Raw genomic sequence first — 18828 nt, forward strand, 5'->3', positions numbered from 1 at the left:
TCAGTGTACAGGGGGGGGGTGCTGTCACTGTACAGAGGGGGGTGCTGTCAGTGTACACGGGGGAGGGGTGCTGTCAGTGTACAGGGGGGGTGCTGTCAGTGTACACATGGAGGGGGGTACTGTCAGTGTACAGGGGGGTTGCTGTCACTGTACACAGGGGGGGGGTGCTGTCAGTGTACAGGGGGGGTGCTGTCACTGTACACGGGGGGTGCTGTCAGTGTACAGAGGGGGGTGCTGTCAGTGTACACGGGGGAGGGGTGCTGTCAATGTACACGGGGGAGGGGTGCTGTCAGTGTACAGGGGGGGTGCTGTCAGTGTACGGGGGGGGGGTGCTGTCAGTGTACAGGGGGGGTGCTGTCAGTGTACACAGGGAGGGGTGCTGTCAGTGTACGGGGGGGGTGCTGTCACTGTACACGGGGGCACGGGGGGGGTGCTGTCACTGTACACAGGGGGGGGGGGGTGCTGTCAGTGTACGGGGGGGGTGCTGTCAGTGTACACGGGGGGGGGGTGCTGTCACCGTACAGGGGGGGGGGGGTTGTGCTGTCACTGTACACAGGAGGGGGGGGGTGCTGTCAGTGTACGGGGGGGGGGGTGCTGTCACTGTACACGGGGGCACGGGGGGGGTGCTGTCAGTGTACGGGGGGGGGTGCTGTCAGTGTACAGGGGGGGGGGGGTTGCTGTCACTGCACACGGCGCACACACATGGTGGCGGAGGGAGGAGGCCCCGTGCTGCGCTCCCGTTATTCTCCATGCATGGTGCGGTGTGCTCCGGGGGGAGGCCGGCTTCTCCTCTCTCATATAGCGCCCTCTAGGCAGCGGAAGTTCTCCTCTCCAGACATCCGCCGAGCGGTGGGAGCCATCAGTGGTGTGCCCGGCCCCTGGATCGGGGCCCCTCCGGCCATGAACCCCAGCCCCGCCGCCGAGGGATTGCCGGCTGTACAGTGTGAGTAGAAGATCGGTGCTGGTTCCGGGGTTCGGAGGGGGGAGGGGAGCATCGGGAACCCCGAAACCTGCAGAGCCGGGAAACCACGGAACGTGCAATAGTGATACAATGTAACAAGAGGAGCTCCCGGCGTGCACCGCGACCGCCCGAGATACTCTGATCCCCATACATTGTGCTGGACACCTGACTGCCTGATCCCCTCCTACATCCATCTCTGTGTATTACAAGGATACGTTGTCACCTCTGTATATTATACAAGGATACATTGTTACCTCTATATTATACAAGGATACATTGTCACCTCTCTGTATAATATACAAGGATACATTGTCACCTCTCTATTATACAAGGATACATTGTTACCTCTATATTATACAAGGATACGTTGTTACCTCTATATTATACAAGGATACATTGTCACCTCTGTATATTATACAAGGATACATTGTTACCTCTATATTATACAAGGATACATTGTTACCTCTATATTATACAAGGATACATTGTTACCTCTCTGTATATTATACAAGGATACATTGTCATCTCTGTATATTATACAAGGATACATTGTTACCTCTATATTATACAAGGATACATTGTTACCTCTCTGTATATTATACAAGGATACATTGTCATCTCTCTGTATATTATACAAGGATACATTGTTACCTCTATATTATACAAGGATACGTTGTTACCTCTATATTATACAAGGATACGTTGTTACCTCTATATTATACAAGGATACGTTGTCACCTCTATATTATACAAGAATACATTGTCACCTCTATATTATACAAGGATACATTGTTACCTCTATATTATACAAGGATACATTGTCATCTCTATATTATACAAGGATACATTGTCATCTCTATATTATACAAGGATACATTGTCACCTCTATATTATACAAGGATACATTGTTACCTCTATATTATACAAGGATACATTGTCATCTCTATATTATACAAGGATACATTGTCATCTCTATATTATACAAGGATACATTGTTACCTCTCTGTATATTATACAAGGATACATTGTCACCTCTATATTATACAAGGATACATTGTCATCTCTATATTATACAAGGATACATTGTCATCTCTATATTATACAAGGATACATTGTTACCTCTCTGTATATTATACAAGGATACATTGTTACCTCTATATTATACAAGGATACATTGTCACCTCTATATTATACAAGGATACATTGTCACCTCTCTATATTATACAAGGATACATTGTCACCTCTCTATATTATACAAGGATACATTGTCACCTCTCTATATTATACAAGGATACGTTGTCACCTCTCTGTATATTATACAAGGATACATTGTTACCTCTATATTATACAAGGATACATTGTTACCTCTATATTATACAAGGATACATTGTTACCTCTATATTATACAAGGATACATTGTCACCTCTCTGTATATTATACAAGGATACATTGTCACCTCTATATTATACAAGGATACATTGTTACCTCTATATTATACAAGGATACATTGTCACCTCTCTGTATATTATACAAGGATACATTGTTACCTCTATATTATACAAGGATACATTGTCACCTCTCTGTATATTATACAAGGATACATTGTTACCTCTATATTATACAAGGATACATTGTTACCTCTATATTATACAAGGATACATTGTTACCTCTATATTATACAATGATACATTGTCACCTCTCTGTATATTATACAAGGATACATTGTCACCTCTCTGTATATTATACAAGGATACATTGTTACCTCTATATTATACAAGGATACATTGTTACCTCTATATTATACAAGGATACATTGTCACCTCTCTGTATATTATACAAGGATACATTGTCACCTCTCTGTATATTATACAAGGATACATTGTCACCTCTATATTATACAAGGATACATTGTCACCTCTATATTATACAAGGATACATTGTCACCTCTCTGTATATTATACAAGGATACATTGTCACCTCTCTGTATATTATACAAGGATACATTGTCACCTCTCTGTATATTATACAAGGATACATTGTTACCTCTCTGTATATTATACAAGGATACATTGTTACCTCTATATTATACAAGGATACATTGTTACCTCTATATTATACAAGGATACATTGTCACCTCTATATTATACAAGGATACATTGTTACCTCTCTATATACAAGGATACATTGTTACCTCTATATTATACAAGGATACATTGTTACCTCTATATTATACAAGGATACATTGTCACCTCTATATTATACAAGGATACATTGTCACCTCTCTGTATATTATACAAGGATACATTGTCACCTCTCTGTATATTATACAAGGATACATTGTTACCTCTCTGTATATTATACAAGGATACATTGTTACCTCTCTGTATATTATACAAGGATACAGTAGATATCTCTAGAATGGGGGTGTATACTCTGGAAGGCAGTATCGGGGTCACTTTCTTGTCATCTGTAGAATGGGGGTGTATCCTGCCAGTACTCTATGAGAGGGCAGTGACAGGTCCTCCTGCGATGGGACCCTCCTGGTCCCTTGGTGTCCATGTTGGAGGCGTGTCCTGGGTAGTCCCTGTGCTCCGGCTGCCATGGCTGACCTACTTGTGGAAATACTAGTTGCCTTCCCCGGCTCGGAGTCACTGACCTGGAACAAGTATGCAGATCGCAGTTGGGATTTCATTCTGACTCTGCTGACTGCAGACTTGTTTTAGGTCAGCGACTTAGCCAGAGATAGCCAGTGTGACAGCATTTTCAGAGTCTTGTTCTCTGGGGTCCTGGACAGGGAAGGCTGTGTGCAGTCAGATGTGCACATATGGGATGGTGGTCACAAGTGGTCAAAGTGTAGGAGTCACTGATGAATCTATGGCTCCCATTGGACGCAGAATAGTAGATAGCACGGCCCATGGGTTGTATCCTGTGTGTACACACAGGGATCTCTACATATGAGTTCCATAGACTTCTCAGCAAGAAAAGCAAATTAGTCATGTGGATGTCCTGGCTGCCTCTCCCAAACGACACCCTAAAAAAATCAAACCCTATAGGTAAGGGACAAACATGCACAAACAACCCCCCCCCCCAATCCCAAAATCCAACCCATCACTAAGCCGAGAACTCTGCAGGAGGTGCAGCTACATGTATGTGAAGGAGGACTGTAGAGAAGTGGCTGTAGCCATACATCAAGGATGGGGGCAGGTCATCTAAAGCACGGGTGTCAAACTGGTGGCCCTCCAGCTGTTGCCAAACTACAAGTCCCAAGAGGCATTGCAAGATTGACCCTAGGTGTCATTCAGCCTGGACTGGTGCTGGATCACAGAGAGGTCAGTCTGCAGGGAACAGCATCGGAGAAGAGGCGAGTATTGTGGACACAGTTGGGTTTTTTTTTATTATTATTTTAAGAGCTGCTGAGAAATTCTTTTATGATAAGCTACGTTTGGCTTTTATTCTCGCCAGTCTATGGCCATCACATTTGTGTATAATCTTGGCTTCACCTCTGTAGGCGCAGGCACTGTGGGGAAATCCATCATCAATTTTCACAGCCAGTTCTTTTTAGTTGGTAATATATATTTCTGCAGAAATTTTTTTTTTTTTTTTTTTTTTCGGGTATTTTTGTAAACTGTATCAGTCCTGTAAGAGCTTATGCCCCAAAATATGAAACCTAAAGCAGAAATGTACTCCCCACCCACCACCACCACCAATTGCATTTAGCTCCACTTAAGCCCTCCTTACGTACATCACATCTCCAAAGAGGTTGTAGGATTGGGCACACCGAGCTTCTGGAGGGTCATCGGTAGCTGGGTGCCTGCAGACGAAGGAGCAGCCAGCTAAAGAGAACAAAGATGGCGGCATAGGATCCTAGATATGTCACCTGACCAGTCGATTGCAGCAGGGCAATGCTGGACTGGCTGTGCAGATGAGTATGTGTTTTGAGGAGTACGCAGCAATACAGGTGTGAGGAACTAAAAAAAAACCCAAGGGGGGAGTTCGGTACCACTCTGGGAACTAAACCTGTTTTGGAAACCATTTTAAATTGGTGGCTTTAGTTCCACTTGAAGTGATAACTCCAAAAACAAATGTACTGTCTACATGTATAGCTGAGATGTTTGGTACAGACCACAGATCTATGACCAGGGCAGCATTACCATCTTGGTCTGCTTGTGGCTCTCAGCGTACCTGTGTAGGGGCCAGAGTTGCAGACGAATGGCTGGCCAGAGTTACAGACGAATGTCTGGCCGGCGTTGCAGACGAATGTCTGGCCGGCGTTGCAGGCGAATGTCTGGCCGGCGTTGCAGGCGAATGTCTGACCGGCGTTGCAGACGAATGTCTGACCGGCGTTGCAGACGAATGTCTGACCGGCGTTGCAGACGAATGTCTGACCGGCGTTGCAGACGAATGTCTGACCGGCGTTGCAGACGAATGTCTGACCGGCGTTGCAGACGAATGTCTGACCGGCGTTGCAGACGAATGTCTGACCGGCGTTGCAGACGAAATTCTGGCCGGCGTTGCAGACGAATGTCTGACCGGCGTTGCAGACGAAATTCTGGCCGGCGTTGCAGACGAATGTCTGACCGGCGTTGCAGACGAATGTCTGACCGGCGTTGCAGACGACTGTCTGGCCGGCGTTGCAGACGACTGTCTGGCCGGAGTTGCAGACGCCTGTCTGACCGGAGTTGCAGACGCCTGTCTGACCGGAGTTGCTAGACATGGAGGGTTTGTAAATCTCTACGGCACATGCATGTAGCCTGAATTGAATCCTCTGGTTGTGTATATAAACATGCCACTAAACGACGGCTCTTTCAGTTTCAGGTACTGCTACAGTCCTGGTGGAGATCACAGCGGACATCCACATCTGTGGACTCTGTAAGACTCAGTTCAGTAATCTGGATGCTTTCGTGACCCACAAGCAGAGTGGCTGCCAGCTCACCAATGCTGCCACCGGAGCCACGAGTACCGTCCAGTTTGTGTCAGGAGAAGCGGTGACACCATCACAGACTGTGGCTCGCACCATCACTTCGGAGACTCAGACCATCACCGGTAGGCACATTTCTGCACCATGAATGGCAAGGCCGGACCTGTCGTTTGCCTCAACTGTTATCTGATCATTATTATACAATGCAGTCCAAAAGCTGAGGGTTCCACATTCACTGGGCATCCTATCCAACGGAGTGATGTAACAAAGGAACAAACACACAATGGAACTCCAACCCTAGTGAATGTTAGGGACTGTCCAAACATAGGGGGATCCCATTCTGATTGGGTCTACAAAGTGTATCAGCATGGAGGGTTCCCCACCTCTCTGCGTCTTCTATCATTCAGCTGTGGGACCCCTGTCTTGTGTTGTTTGAGGTGTCCGTGGACTGAAGGTAGACCATAAAAATGAAATAGTTCAATCGTTCTCATACCAAATGGTGGTGCAATGAATGGATGAGGTGGAAAGGTGGGCAATGACATCACACAATCTCCACCTCATCCAATCAGAGAACACCTAGGGGAAAGATTTTGTAGAACTGGTGCACCCAGAATCTGGTCCAGCTCTGCATGGTAACCAATCCGCTTCTAACATCAGCTTGTTCAATTGAAGTATTACTAAACCCACAACAGTACAATCAGGCAATATATGCAGTAAAGCATGCTTGTTATGCTCACTGTGGAACCTAAGGGGTTAATGCTCTGCATTGTGTAAAAAAAGGCTGTTTGATCCTGTCTTCTCTGATCATCCCCTTCTTCCAATGTCCCCCTCTTATCTCCTGATAAGACATATTGCGTGGAGACACTCTGCACATGCTCAGTTTGTTGTGTATTGCTAGAGAGGTTTTTTTTGGGGGGAGAGAGTGTGTGTGATCAACACAGGGCCAATCAGCACTGTCCAGAAAGATGTCAGGGGTTTTGCATCCTCCTAGAACTCCTCCTACAAGCTTTAACCAGTGCTCTGCTGGACACTATGTCACAAGACTGCCATATACTGCTGATGAGAAAAGGTATTTAGCAGTTTATATTTACTAAAATAATTGCATTTCCATGTTGTGTGTACTGAGGGAGACCAGATATAGTGAATGCGGGGTCCAGGGAGAGCGGATATAGTGAATGCGGGGTCCGGGGAGAGCGGATATAGTGAATGCGGGGTCCGGGGAGAGCGGATGTAGTGAATGCGGGGTCCGGGGAGAGCGGATGTAGTGAATGCGGGGTCCGGGGAGAGCGGATGTAGTGAATGCGGGGTCCGGGGAGAGCGGATATAGTGAATGCGGGGTCCGGGGAGAGCGGATATAGTGAATGCGGGGTCCGGGGAGAGCGGATATAGTGAATGCGGGGTCCGGGGAGACCGGATATAGTGAATGCGGGGTCCGGGGGGGCCGGATATAGTGAATGCGGGGTCCGGGGATAGCGGATATAGTGAATGCGGGGTCCGGGGAGAGCGGATATAGTGAATGCGGGGTCCGGGGATAGCGGATATAGTGAATGCGGGGTCCGGGGAGAGCATAAAGCCAAGAACCAAATGATATTTTGCTGCTCTCCGGTCCTCAGATGCAATAGCTGCATTAGCCTCCTTTTTTAGGCATTTTTTCCTTTTTCTTTTTTTTCCTCCAGGTGATTTGGTCCGTGGTACACACCTGTCCTAGGGTGCCTCCACTCTGGGTGGAGGAGCAATGGAGGCACCACCATAGATAATAATTGACTTATTTGCTCCCGGAGCATTTTGGAGCTTCGAGCTACAACACTACAACACTCAGTTGTGGATGGGGCATGGGTTGGGTGTTTTGTAGCTCACAGAAGATAACTGGGAAGGCTGACAACATTGTATTAGATCTGAGTTCAGTGCGAAGGAACTTGCAAGGCCGGGCAGCCTCAACGGGTATTTTTCTGTACTCAGTCTGAAAAGAATAAAATGAATACAAGCAGCGCATCTAAGGACTGGTAACTGCAAAATCATATATTTTTGTTCTTGGGTTTAGATATCCTTTCATTTTGTCATCGTAAACTACATTTAAATTGTCTGCTTTATTGTACTGTACATTACCTATGGCACCTTCTTCTTCTGTCCAGTCTCTGCTCCGGAATTTGTTTTTGAACATGGCTATCAAACCTTTCTGCCTAGTGACAGCTCCATGATGCCGTCTATTGGTGGGGCCACTATCACTACGAAAAGTCGATCCAAAAAACTATCTGCTGCCTCCCCTCAGAAGAAACAGAGCTGCACCTATCCAGGTGAGAGGGGGTGGAACTTCTTTAGTTGGTAATAAATATTTGTGTTTAGTGAGTGTGTAGTAAGATAACTTTTTTTTTTTTTGCGTATAGGATGTCCGTTCAAGACTGCTTATGGCATGAAAGACATGGAACGCCACATGAGGACCCACACAGGTAATTCTTGTTTCTGATCCCCGGTGCACACCCAATAAGCAAACCAGTAATACTCTTATTTCTATACATTCATGTAAAACAGAGGTGGGCATTGTGGGACGTCCATTCCAGAGGTGGGCATTGTGGGACGGCCATTCCAGAGGTGGGCATTGTGGGACGTCCATTCCAGAGGTGGGCATTGTGGGACGGCCATTCCAGAGGTGGGCATTGTGGGACGGCCATTCCAGAGGTGGGCATTGTGGGACGGCCATTCCAGAGGTGGGCATTGTGGGACGGCCATTCCAGAGGTGGGCATTGTGGGACGGCCATTCCAGAGGTGGGCATTGTGGGACGGCCATTCCAGAGGTGGGCATTGTGGGACGTCCATTCCAGAGGTGGGCATTGTGGGACGGCCATTCCAGAGGTGGGCATTGTGGGACGTCCATTCCAGAGGTGGGCATTGTGGGACGTCCATTCCAGAGGTGGGCATTGTGGGACATGCATTTGTGGCTGAACTACAGAGCTACAAGACTTTCCACAAATCTACAATGAATTAATAGAAAGCCGCCTTTTACAAATTAAAGAGTCTAATGTATCTAATAAAGTATTTTGTGTAGCACCCTCCTAATGTATAACAGGCTGCTAGGTAAATTTAGTTGGCTCCCCTGTAATCCGTGGATCAGGGGTTGATTATTTAGGATTGATCAGTGTCTCACAGGCGCATGCTCTATTACTTCCTCCTGTCTTCTAGGAGATTCTAGAACCATAGTGGCAGGAAGAACAGAGCGGGCAGCCTGAATATTTATAACACTCCAGCCAATCCCTGGAGAGGTGTGCCCAGTAGGTGGTGAGAGAGCTTATAAATAGTCTTAAGGCCTGGGCAGAAAGTGCATTGTTCATGGGTCCAGTCCTGCAGGAGGAGACCCCTATGCGGCTCTGCCCCCTGGTGCAGAATCCTAGAGGTAGACAATGAGGTTCCAGCTAGGCTCATCTTGGGGGCCTCTTTGCAGATCCATGTCCAGGGATCAAGTTGGGTCTGGAGAAGCCCACTTAAGAGAATCATGAGGAAGATGGGGTCAAAAGATTCCAGCTGTCCTATGGTGTTGTAAGTCACATCTCCCTCAGTAGGAAGAGCCTGGTGGATATCAGCAAGAGGCCATGATCATGTGAGTAGGTGACCCTGGTGCTGAAGGCACATGACCTTGTGTAGCTATTTAACTGGAGGGGGTACAGGTCACTAGCATAGGGATCCTGTGGGACTTTCATCAGTTTGCGCAGTGCAGCCAGAAACTGAGGAGCCCTCAAGTTATCCAATTCTACAGTTTTCAGGTGTTCCCATGCTCCCTATCCCTATCCCCGTTCATTGTTCCCAATATGAACTGTAAAAAGAATGCCCAGGGCCAGTGGAAAAATGAAGAAAATGCTGTGTGTACTCTAAGTGGGGAAATAGAGGCTTGTTCGGGGGTGCACTACATTCATTTAGATGTTTATGAAAGATGCAGTAGATGTATAAAACACAGACCATGTTAAGAAGAAATTTTGACCAGTTCTTGTCTGAATGGCTGATGGACGACTGCAATCAGTAGAAGGCTAAATCACAAATTTTGCAGAACATGTGTGCAGCCCTTGGGGTATTCCAGCTTGAAATGAATCCGGAAATAATTGTTTAAAGGATAACTGTATTATCCTTTAAAGTCCCCTTTCCCGGCCTCAAACCTACCTGAACCTGTCCAGTGAGATCGTTGCAGTTCCCAGTGGGCCACACAGCCACCACCTCAATGGTCTCTCTCCTGGGCTTTGATTCTTACATGCATGCTTGCTGTAGCCTCCATTTATTCCTATAGAAATCCTTTGCCCAGATGCTTAACAGCCTTTCCATAAGGATACTGTCAGAACATCTGATCTAGATGCTGGCTATGGCCAGAGGGTCCGTATGACAGACAAATGGCTAGCATTTTCAGAAACAGAGGTTTGTATCAACGGTTTAGGAATCTCTTAGTAAAGGTTTCCTGTCTGCAAACAGGTCTTACCAGTAATGAATATACAGAGCTTGAGTACAGGGCCGTGGATAAGGGGGTACCACCAGTCCTCCTGTATGGGGCCGAGGCCAGCAGAGGGGCCCAGCGAGCTAGGTGAAGTAGATGTGGGCAGGGAGGGTGATTGGCACTGCAGAGGGGCAATTACTGGAACTGATCCCCTGTATGGCTCTCTCCAGCAGCTGAAAGCTGGCTTCTTCTCATCTCCCTCCCACTGGCTGTCAGCTGCTGCAGAGAAGAGCCATACAGGGGATCAGTTCCAGTAATACCTCCACCACACCCATCACCCTCCCTGTGCACCATACGTTTCTCCTTGCTGCCCAGGTCCCCCTGTGTGCCCCCACAGTGCTGCCGGCTTCCCTCCTCTCCTTCCCATTGGCAGCTGCAAGCACACAAAAGAATCCTTCAGGATGGAGAATAAGGGACGGGTCCGATAAATATGTCACATTCACCAGCCCCTTCCTTTCCTGAATGAACACAATAAGTGCTCAGTACCGATCGCTCACTGTGTTCATTCATAACTAAAGCATAGTCAACTGGTTTTTTTTTTTTTGGAGGGGAGCCCTGTCAGGTTGGCTTGTGTGGGGCCCCGTGGTTTCTAACAGCAGCCCTGCTTGAGTGTGTCTGATTACAGATATGATGGAAAGCACCATCTAATTGGCTCATTTAGAGTGTGTATGAAAGAAGACCTGTCTGTGTTACCTAGTTTTTCCCTTCCATAGGTGAGGATATAATAATTCTTTCTGACCGTGTGATCTTCTCCCCTCTCTTAGGTGATAAGCCGCACAGATGTGACACTTGTGGAAAGTGTTTCAGCCGGAAGGACAAGCTAAAGACGCACATCCGCTCACATACGGGAGAAAAGCCGTACAAGTGTAAAGAATGCGACTATAGTGCAGCAGACAGCAGCAGCCTCTGCAAACACATGCGCATTCACACAGATGAGCGCCCCTTCAAATGCCAGATCTGCCCATACGCCAGCCGGAACTCCAGTCAGCTGACCGTTCATCTCCGTTCACACACAGGTGAGCTGATCCCTCTACCCCCGAGAGCAGACCTTGCAGCCCCCTCATTCCCCCCCCACACCCCAGAAGAAACCGGTAAAAGTACTCGCCTTACACCATCGCATCTCGCTCACCAGGGTAGGGTGGTGTCACTGGGCTTCACCATGGAATACTGGGGAAACTGAGGATATTGAAATCCCATTCATTGTTTAGTGAACAATAAAAAACCCCAATGGTGCTTAAATACCATCAAAAGAAAGCTCTATCCGTCTAAAAAAAGGATTACATTTTCATATGGGCACAGTGTAGCATCACCGCACAAGTGTCGCTCAAAGTGCGACAGCGCTGAAAGCTGAAAATTGGCGTGGGCAGGAAGGGGATGAAAGTGCCCGGTATTAAAGTGGTTAGGAGTATCTCACCAGAACTGAAATTACAATTGCAGAGGATGCCTAAGATCTGACTTCGTGCAGACGTCTTGGAAAATCAGTGAACTACTCACTCATACGTGGAATGACATTTCTAGGGGTGTTCTGTACACCAATGGTGTACACAAGGCTAACGGGTTGCCATACTGCATTGAGTTTTACAGAAAATTACAGATAGAAAAGGAAAAGCCATTTTTAACTAAATTAAATATTATATATTTTTTTGGCTACATTTTGGCCATAAAATTGGAATTACCCTTTAAAGTGGATTGAAAGGTAGACATTTTTTTTACCTTTAATATAGGGGTGGGCAACTGTGGCCCTCCAGCTGTTGGTGAGTCTTTGGGAGTCGTGCTTGTAACTGTCAGTTTTGCAATGCCTCATGGGACTTGTAGTTCTACAACAGCTGGAGGGCCACAGTTGCCCACCCCTGCCTTAATACATTCTCTGCATTAAGGTAAAAAACCTTAAACCCCCCCCCCCCCCCCATATACCTACCTGAGCTTGATCTCCATCCAGCAATGTGCACAAGAGCAGTGGCTCTCTACGCTCTCTCCCTCCTCATTGGCTCAGAGATAGCAGTGGGAGCCATTGGCTCCTGCTGCTGTCAATCACAGCCAGTGAGGAGAGGTTGAGGAGGCGAGGCCAACTGTGCTCTGTGAGACACAGAGCGAGACTCCAGAGCAAGCATGCACGAGTGCCCCTATAGAAAGTGGCTTGCTATGGGGTCACTCAGCAGAGAGAAGGAGCCAGGAGTGTTGACGGGGACACAGGCTTGCACGGAGCAGGTAAGTACGACATGTTTGTTCATTTTATTTTATTTTTTAAATTAAACTAAGCATTTCCAATCAATTTAAGGCACTCTGGCTACTTGGAGTTTGTCCATACTTGTTTGTAGGGCCTGTAAACACAACATTTATATGCATCAGAAATACAAAGCAGCTCTGAGTGTTTTTGTCTCCCCGAGGGAAATCACATTTCTTCTGGTTCATATATTTATTCCCTTTAGGCAGAAAAGGGTTAAATAACTTCAAGGAAATCGTTTTAAGAGTTCTGAAAATGTTAAATCGGCTTTCTTTTCTTGTTTAGGGAAAGAGAAAAAAAAACCAGGAATAGAAAGTGTAAAAACATATATGGATATCAGGCGGGTGATCTTGGCGGGATAATCATCTAAATGCATAGTAATGTGCTTTCTGATCTGCATAATAAAGCTTTTAGCGCGATTAAGTGTGAAATTCAACCAAATATTGCGAGACTGTTTACAAAGCTGAAAGAATAAAAAAAAAAATCTTTATGATGAGAATAAATTTGGAGTAAAAACAGTTTTTACTACAAATTGGTCTCCCACTGATATTTTAATTAAAATCCACTTTTAATGTACGGAGAACAAAGTGCGGTTTGAAAGCTCACATCAGTTCCGTGGCAGCGGAATGTTCCGGGAGGTTAAAAGTTTATTCGGCAGACGATGAGAAATCGGGCGGGCAGGAATCTGCTTCTGCTGTGTGTGAGGCGATGGCAGGTTTGCAGTACGCAGTGATCCCTACGTTTACTGCCCCCCATATGTCTTTATGATGTAAAGCTGACCTCCAGGCCAGTATAAAAGACACTAAATAATGCAGCTCTGTATCAATATCTTCATTAATAGATCACTAAGTATTGTTTTTTTTAATGCTAGCAGTGTACCTGAATGTGACCTAGTATCAGTCTCTTGCAGTTCCTGTACAGCAGAGCACAGACAGGGAGAGGGAAATGCTGCACAAGAAGCCAGACAGTCAGCTGTGCTGGTGTACTAACCAGGGAAACATGCAGAGCAACATGAGCTCCATCAGTCTGCTGCTTCTGCTTTCACTGTCCAGTCACAGGCTGCGGAAGGGATAGAACCAGGGGTGGACTGACCATTTGGGAACTCTGGCACTGCCTGAGGGCCCAGGGTCAGTAGGGGGCCCCATGAGATGCCCCTGGTACCTTTTTCATAGGCTTTTTTGGGTGTGGTTTGAGTGTGGGTGAGGACACAAGGGCCCCATGATCCCCTATTGCTTGGGGGCCCCATGAGTTGTCAGTCCACCCCTGGACAGAACCTGAGAATAATGGGGTCTCCTGCCCTGATGGAACGGGCTGTGCTGTGTCATAGAGCTGTGCAAAACTCTGGGAAGAGATGCAAACCCTTTGGCAAGTAGAACAACTCCCATAAATACATTTTATTTCTGTATGTGACCCCCTTCCTACCCACCCTGGCACCCCTTCATCCTTTTAGCCACCTCTCGCCCGCCATATTGGGAAATGTTCTGGGAGGACGTCATATGACTGCAAAAATTAAAAATCCTCTGCAATGCCAGGGTTAAATACTTGTTTGGTCTTACAGAAGAGAATTGAAGTGATTCTTAAGGTTGTCTTTTTTTTTTCAATTAACAAATATGTCATATTTACCAGCTCTGTGTAATGGTTTTGCACAGAGCAGCCCCAGTCCTCTTCTTGGGTCCCCAGCCGGCCACCCTAGCTCCTTTTGCCTGCCAAGTGCCTCCCAATAGCACAGCATTGTCTACCAGCTCTGTGTAATGGTTTTGCACAGAGCAGCCCCAGTCCTCTTCTTGGGTCCCCAGCCGGCCACCCTAGCTCCTTTTGCCTGCCAAGTGCCCCCCAATAGCACAGCATTGTCTATTTACACACAGAGTGGTGCTCTGCACCTTCCCCTGCTCTCTCCCCATTGGCTACCTGGCTGTGCTTGACAGCAGCTTGCTATGGGGGCACCCGAGCAGGCTCGCTCCCCAGCCGCTGCTGTGTGTGTCCATTCATACACTGAGTGTGGGTCGGCCCCACCTCCCACTCTTTACTCATTAGCTCACTGGCTGTGATTGACAGCTGCTGCGTGAGCCAATGATAAGAGACTGGCATTGAAAGCAATGTGAGGCTGACGGCTCCCACAACTATTTGCGGGCACTTGCATGTAATCTCACAAACAGCAAATACCTGCAGGAGCTGTCAGCCTCGCATTGCTTTCAATGGGGTTTCCACCCCATCACCCACCTACACTGGTGACTTCTGTTAATCTAGTCTCTAACGGCCCCCTTTGCAAGTGTCAATGGGGCCATATTTTTGTCCTGGTTAGAGTGTCCCCATTGTGGAAATGTCCCCTCACTTCCTATTTATGTTGCCTGAACAGGAAATGGGCACGATTCTCTCCAAAGGTGACAGACACGATTAGTAAAGTGTGGAAGGGTTACGGGTGTCAAATTGGCGGCCCTCCAGCTGTTGCCAAACTGCAAGTCCCATGAGGCATTGCAAGACTGACAGTAGCAAGCATGACTCCCGAAGGCAGAGGCCTGATGGGACTTGTAGTTTGGCAACGGCTGGAGGGCCGCCAGTTTGACACCCCTTAGAACATCTATGAATATGATCATTTGCATCCACAATGGGGAAGTGATCCCTCACTTCCTGTTCCAGTTCAAGGTGAAATCTATCCAACAGGGACCCTTTGAGTAATAAAAACCCAAAAGCGCTTCTCCCCCCCCCCATCCCCAACTTCTCCAAAACTAAAAATAAACTTGAATGTGCTACTACATCGCATTCTCACGGGGTGTGGGATCCTCGTCCTTCGAAGAATTCGGGGGGGGTAAGGGGGGTTATTTCTTTTTAAATTGAGTTTTTTTGCGGAGGTGGAACTTAAAGCGGAGTTCCACCCTTTTTTTCATGATCCTTACCACACAATGCCCACCCGCAGAACAGTCTGTTATGGGATATTTTTTTTAATTTATTGATTTCTAAATACCTTTTTTTTGCTGTCAGTATCCTGCACTTCCAGTCCGGCCGCCTAGGCAATTTCATCGTTAGGCGATTCCCTAGAAATCGCCATTGGTTTTCCCAGGTGTCTTTGGGAAGCCTAATGGTGAAGTTTCGCAATATTTCTTGACCGGAAGTGATGTTATGGGGAGGAATGATTGACAGGTTGCCATAACAACGGGGCGGGATCTTCCTTCGCCACCTCCATTGTTATGGCAAACTACAAACAGTGTGCCGTCCTCTGTCCTTACAGCGCAAGAGCTAGATCAGGAGGTGCATGCTGGGTAGCCAGCTGCACCGAATCCAGAAGAAAGTAGAAGCTGGCTTCAAATGCCCACACTAGTAATGGCCGCTGCCTGCCTGCTGGGATCCTGCTGAGGAATGTCCCATTTACAAGTAAGCACATGACATACACTAGAACACTGTCCTAACTATATACTGCAACTGAAGAGAATCACGGAGGTGGTTTTTGTAGAAAAGTGCAGAGGAGACTGGAACTCTGCTTTAAGTGGATCTAATTATGGGATGGCTCACCAGACTGTTGCCTTGCTGCTTGCATTTCATCCAATCCCTCTGACCTTCGTTCTTTTATTCCAGGTGATGCCCCCTTCCAATGCATGCTCTGCAGCTCCAAGTTTAAAATCAACTCGGACTTGAGAAGACACATGCGCGTTCACACGGGGGAGAAACCCTACCGCTGCGAGTTCTGTGACTTCTTCTGTGCCATGAAGGGAAATCTAAAGTCCCACATCCGGATGAAACACAATTCAGAATGCACCTTCAAGTGTACGCAGTGCGACTTTCAGTGCAGCAGCAAGGGAGACCTACGCCAACACTTGCGCACTCATCTGCCGGAGCTACCAGTGAAGTGCTTGGAATGCAGCTACTCCTGCGCCAACCGGGCGGCGCTCAAAGTCCACGAGCGCATTCACTCCCAGGACCGGCCTTTCAAATGCCACCTGTGCCAATTTGACACTAAACAGCGCAGCAACCTGACCACGCACATTAAAAAAGTTCACAGCGACGAGGTGAACTGCAAGTTTGACGCTCAGAAAGCCGATGGGAACTTGGCCAGGCAGTACGGATCTCGGAAAAGTAACAAAGTGGACGCAAAGAAAACTTTCAAGTGTGACCTCTGTGAGGCCTCGTTTGTTAGGGAGGACTCCTTACGGAGTCATAAGAGACAGCACAACGAGATCATGTTTCAAAAAGCCCAAGAACTATCCATTTTACAGCTTTCTGTTGACCAATCTAGAGACAGTGACGCTGACAAATCTGGCAAAGATGACACTGTCGCAGCTTTTATTGTAGGAAAGATGAAAGTGGATGACGGGGAAGATCGTTGTGGGGCTTCCTTGACGAATGCAGACCCCTCTAGTGAAGAAAGGAATGGACAAGAGTCCATGGCCACCGACCAGCTCCATATGTTAAGTCACGTCAATTTAATGGCCTCGCCTCAGTCTTTAGGGTCACAGGTCATTGTTTGTGAGACGGTTGTCCCCGGTTCTCCGACACAGGACAGTGAGGACTCCATACAGGAGGTGCTTATAGAAAATGGGGAAGAAAGCGACCCAGAATCCCCGGAGAACCCAACCTTTATCTCTGAGTCAGGTATGAGCTGTTCTGACCTTGATGGTCTCAATGCCTTAATCCAAGAGGAGACCACAGTAGTGATTGTGGACAGTGAAGGTGGAGATCATCCTGGAGCCTCGTCCCCTATTTATAGCACATCCCCCCAAGCTGATTCTCCAAAGGAAAGCTACACTATGGAAGACGGTGATACCAGCTCCGAGCTGCTGTGCCCTGCAGACGCCATACCAGACTGACCTGCGTTAATGCTGCTAATCTGCGCCACCTTTTATTTTCTGTTTGCAACAGTGTTGTTCAGCAAACTGGTCTTTGTATGTGAACACTGGGAAACCTGCCCCCCTTTTTTTTTTTTTGGTGACCTTAAAGAGAAAGGTACGATACCAGTGGAAGAGGTACCCAAATTTACACTTGGCAATGGACGACTGTTACTGCTCCACCCAACTGGAAAAAAAAAACATAAGCTGAAGGGACGAGTACGGCAATGGAAATTTAATAATAAATACAGAAAACAGAGTTTGTTTTGTAAGGTTTACACAAATTTTATTTTATGGTAGAATGTTTCCTGGAAATTACATAAAATAAAATACAGGTGAACACTATCATTAGGCTTGGGCTCCAGTGATGAGCAAAGTGAAAGAAACATCACGTCATCACGTCAGCACGAAAATGGTACAAAACTGAATCCAACTAACTAAAGGAAGAACTTTATTTTTTTACATTTTGGATAGAGCAAGGGAGGGTTATAACCTCTGTCCCCCATTGAGGAGATTTCCCTTCACCCTCCACCCCATAGCCCAACAGGAAGTGAGAGGAATTCCCTGCAAATTAAGGGAATCTATTGGTGCCCCCCCCCCAGGTCACCAGAACTAGTGTCCTCATTTCCTTCTATTACTGTTCTGGGGACAACCCCAAATGTGGGCTTTTCTTCTACTTTCACGTTCAATGATAACGGTGAAGAGGGGAAACTAGAGAGGGTGAATCTCCATAATGGGAGCACAGAGGGAAATAAAAACCTGAGAGGGGTTCTAAACTCTCTACTCCATCCAAAACTGAAAAAAACATTTTGCCTTTAGTTACATTTTAAATAGGAATAGATACAGTGATTGTAAAGCTGAAGGTTTGTTTACCTTCATGCAGTCTATGCATAAAGGTAAAAATTCTGTGTGCAGCCCCCCCCCCCAATACTCACCTGAGCCCCATCTTGATCCAGCAGCTCTCCTGGCTATCTTCCTCATTGGCCAATGGCTCCCGCTACTGTCAGTCACAGCCACACATTGCTTTCGGTGCCAGTCTCTCCCTATTGGCTCACACAGTAGTGGGAGCCATTGGCTCCTGCTGCTGTCAATCACAGCCAGTGAGCCAATGAGGAGAGGCGCCGAGCCACACTCCATGTGTGTATGCAAACACGGAGCAGCTGCTTGGGAGCAAGCATGCTCGGGTTCCCCCCATAGCAAGCAGCTTGCTATGGGGTACTCAACAGGAGGGAGGGGCCAGAGGTTCCAGAGGGGGGGGGGGGGGACCCAAGAAGAGAAGGATCACGGCTGCTCTGTGCTAAACCACTGCACAAAGCAGGTAAGTATGATGTGTTTGTTATCTCTCTATGGCCAGCATAAGTGACAATATCTTTAAGGTGGTGCCTGGATATCATTCAAGCTTTGCTGCCCTCCTCAGATTGGGGAAATCTTTGATTC

At 47.0% G+C, this 18828-nt stretch overlaps 1 protein-coding gene across 2 annotated transcripts; it reads left to right on the top strand.

Moving 5' to 3' along the window:
• The first annotated feature begins 798 nt into the window (after nt 1-798).
• Nucleotides 799-17736, top strand: ZFP64 (ZFP64 zinc finger protein). 2 transcript variants are annotated; one of them, XM_089683642.1, is made up of 6 exons: nt 799-943; nt 5771-6004; nt 8012-8173; nt 8264-8326; nt 11115-11366; nt 16145-17736. In XM_089683642.1, the coding sequence occupies exons 1-6, from the start codon at nt 901-903 to the stop codon at nt 17371-17373; spliced, it is 1983 nt and encodes a 660-aa protein (XP_089539768.1). In that variant the 5' UTR covers nt 799-900; the 3' UTR covers nt 17374-17736. The 2 variants fall into 2 exon arrangements, with proteins under 2 accessions (XP_089539768.1, XP_089539769.1); XM_089683643.1 differs by having other exon boundaries at nt 8064-8173.
• Nucleotides 17737-18828: the final 1092 nt, after the last annotated feature.

This window comes from Staurois parvus, unplaced genomic scaffold (assembly GCF_062004578.1).
Source record: "Staurois parvus isolate SC_StPar_1 unplaced genomic scaffold, SC_StPar_1.0 ptg000319l, whole genome shotgun sequence".
NCBI lineage: Eukaryota > Metazoa > Chordata > Amphibia > Anura > Ranidae > Staurois > Staurois parvus.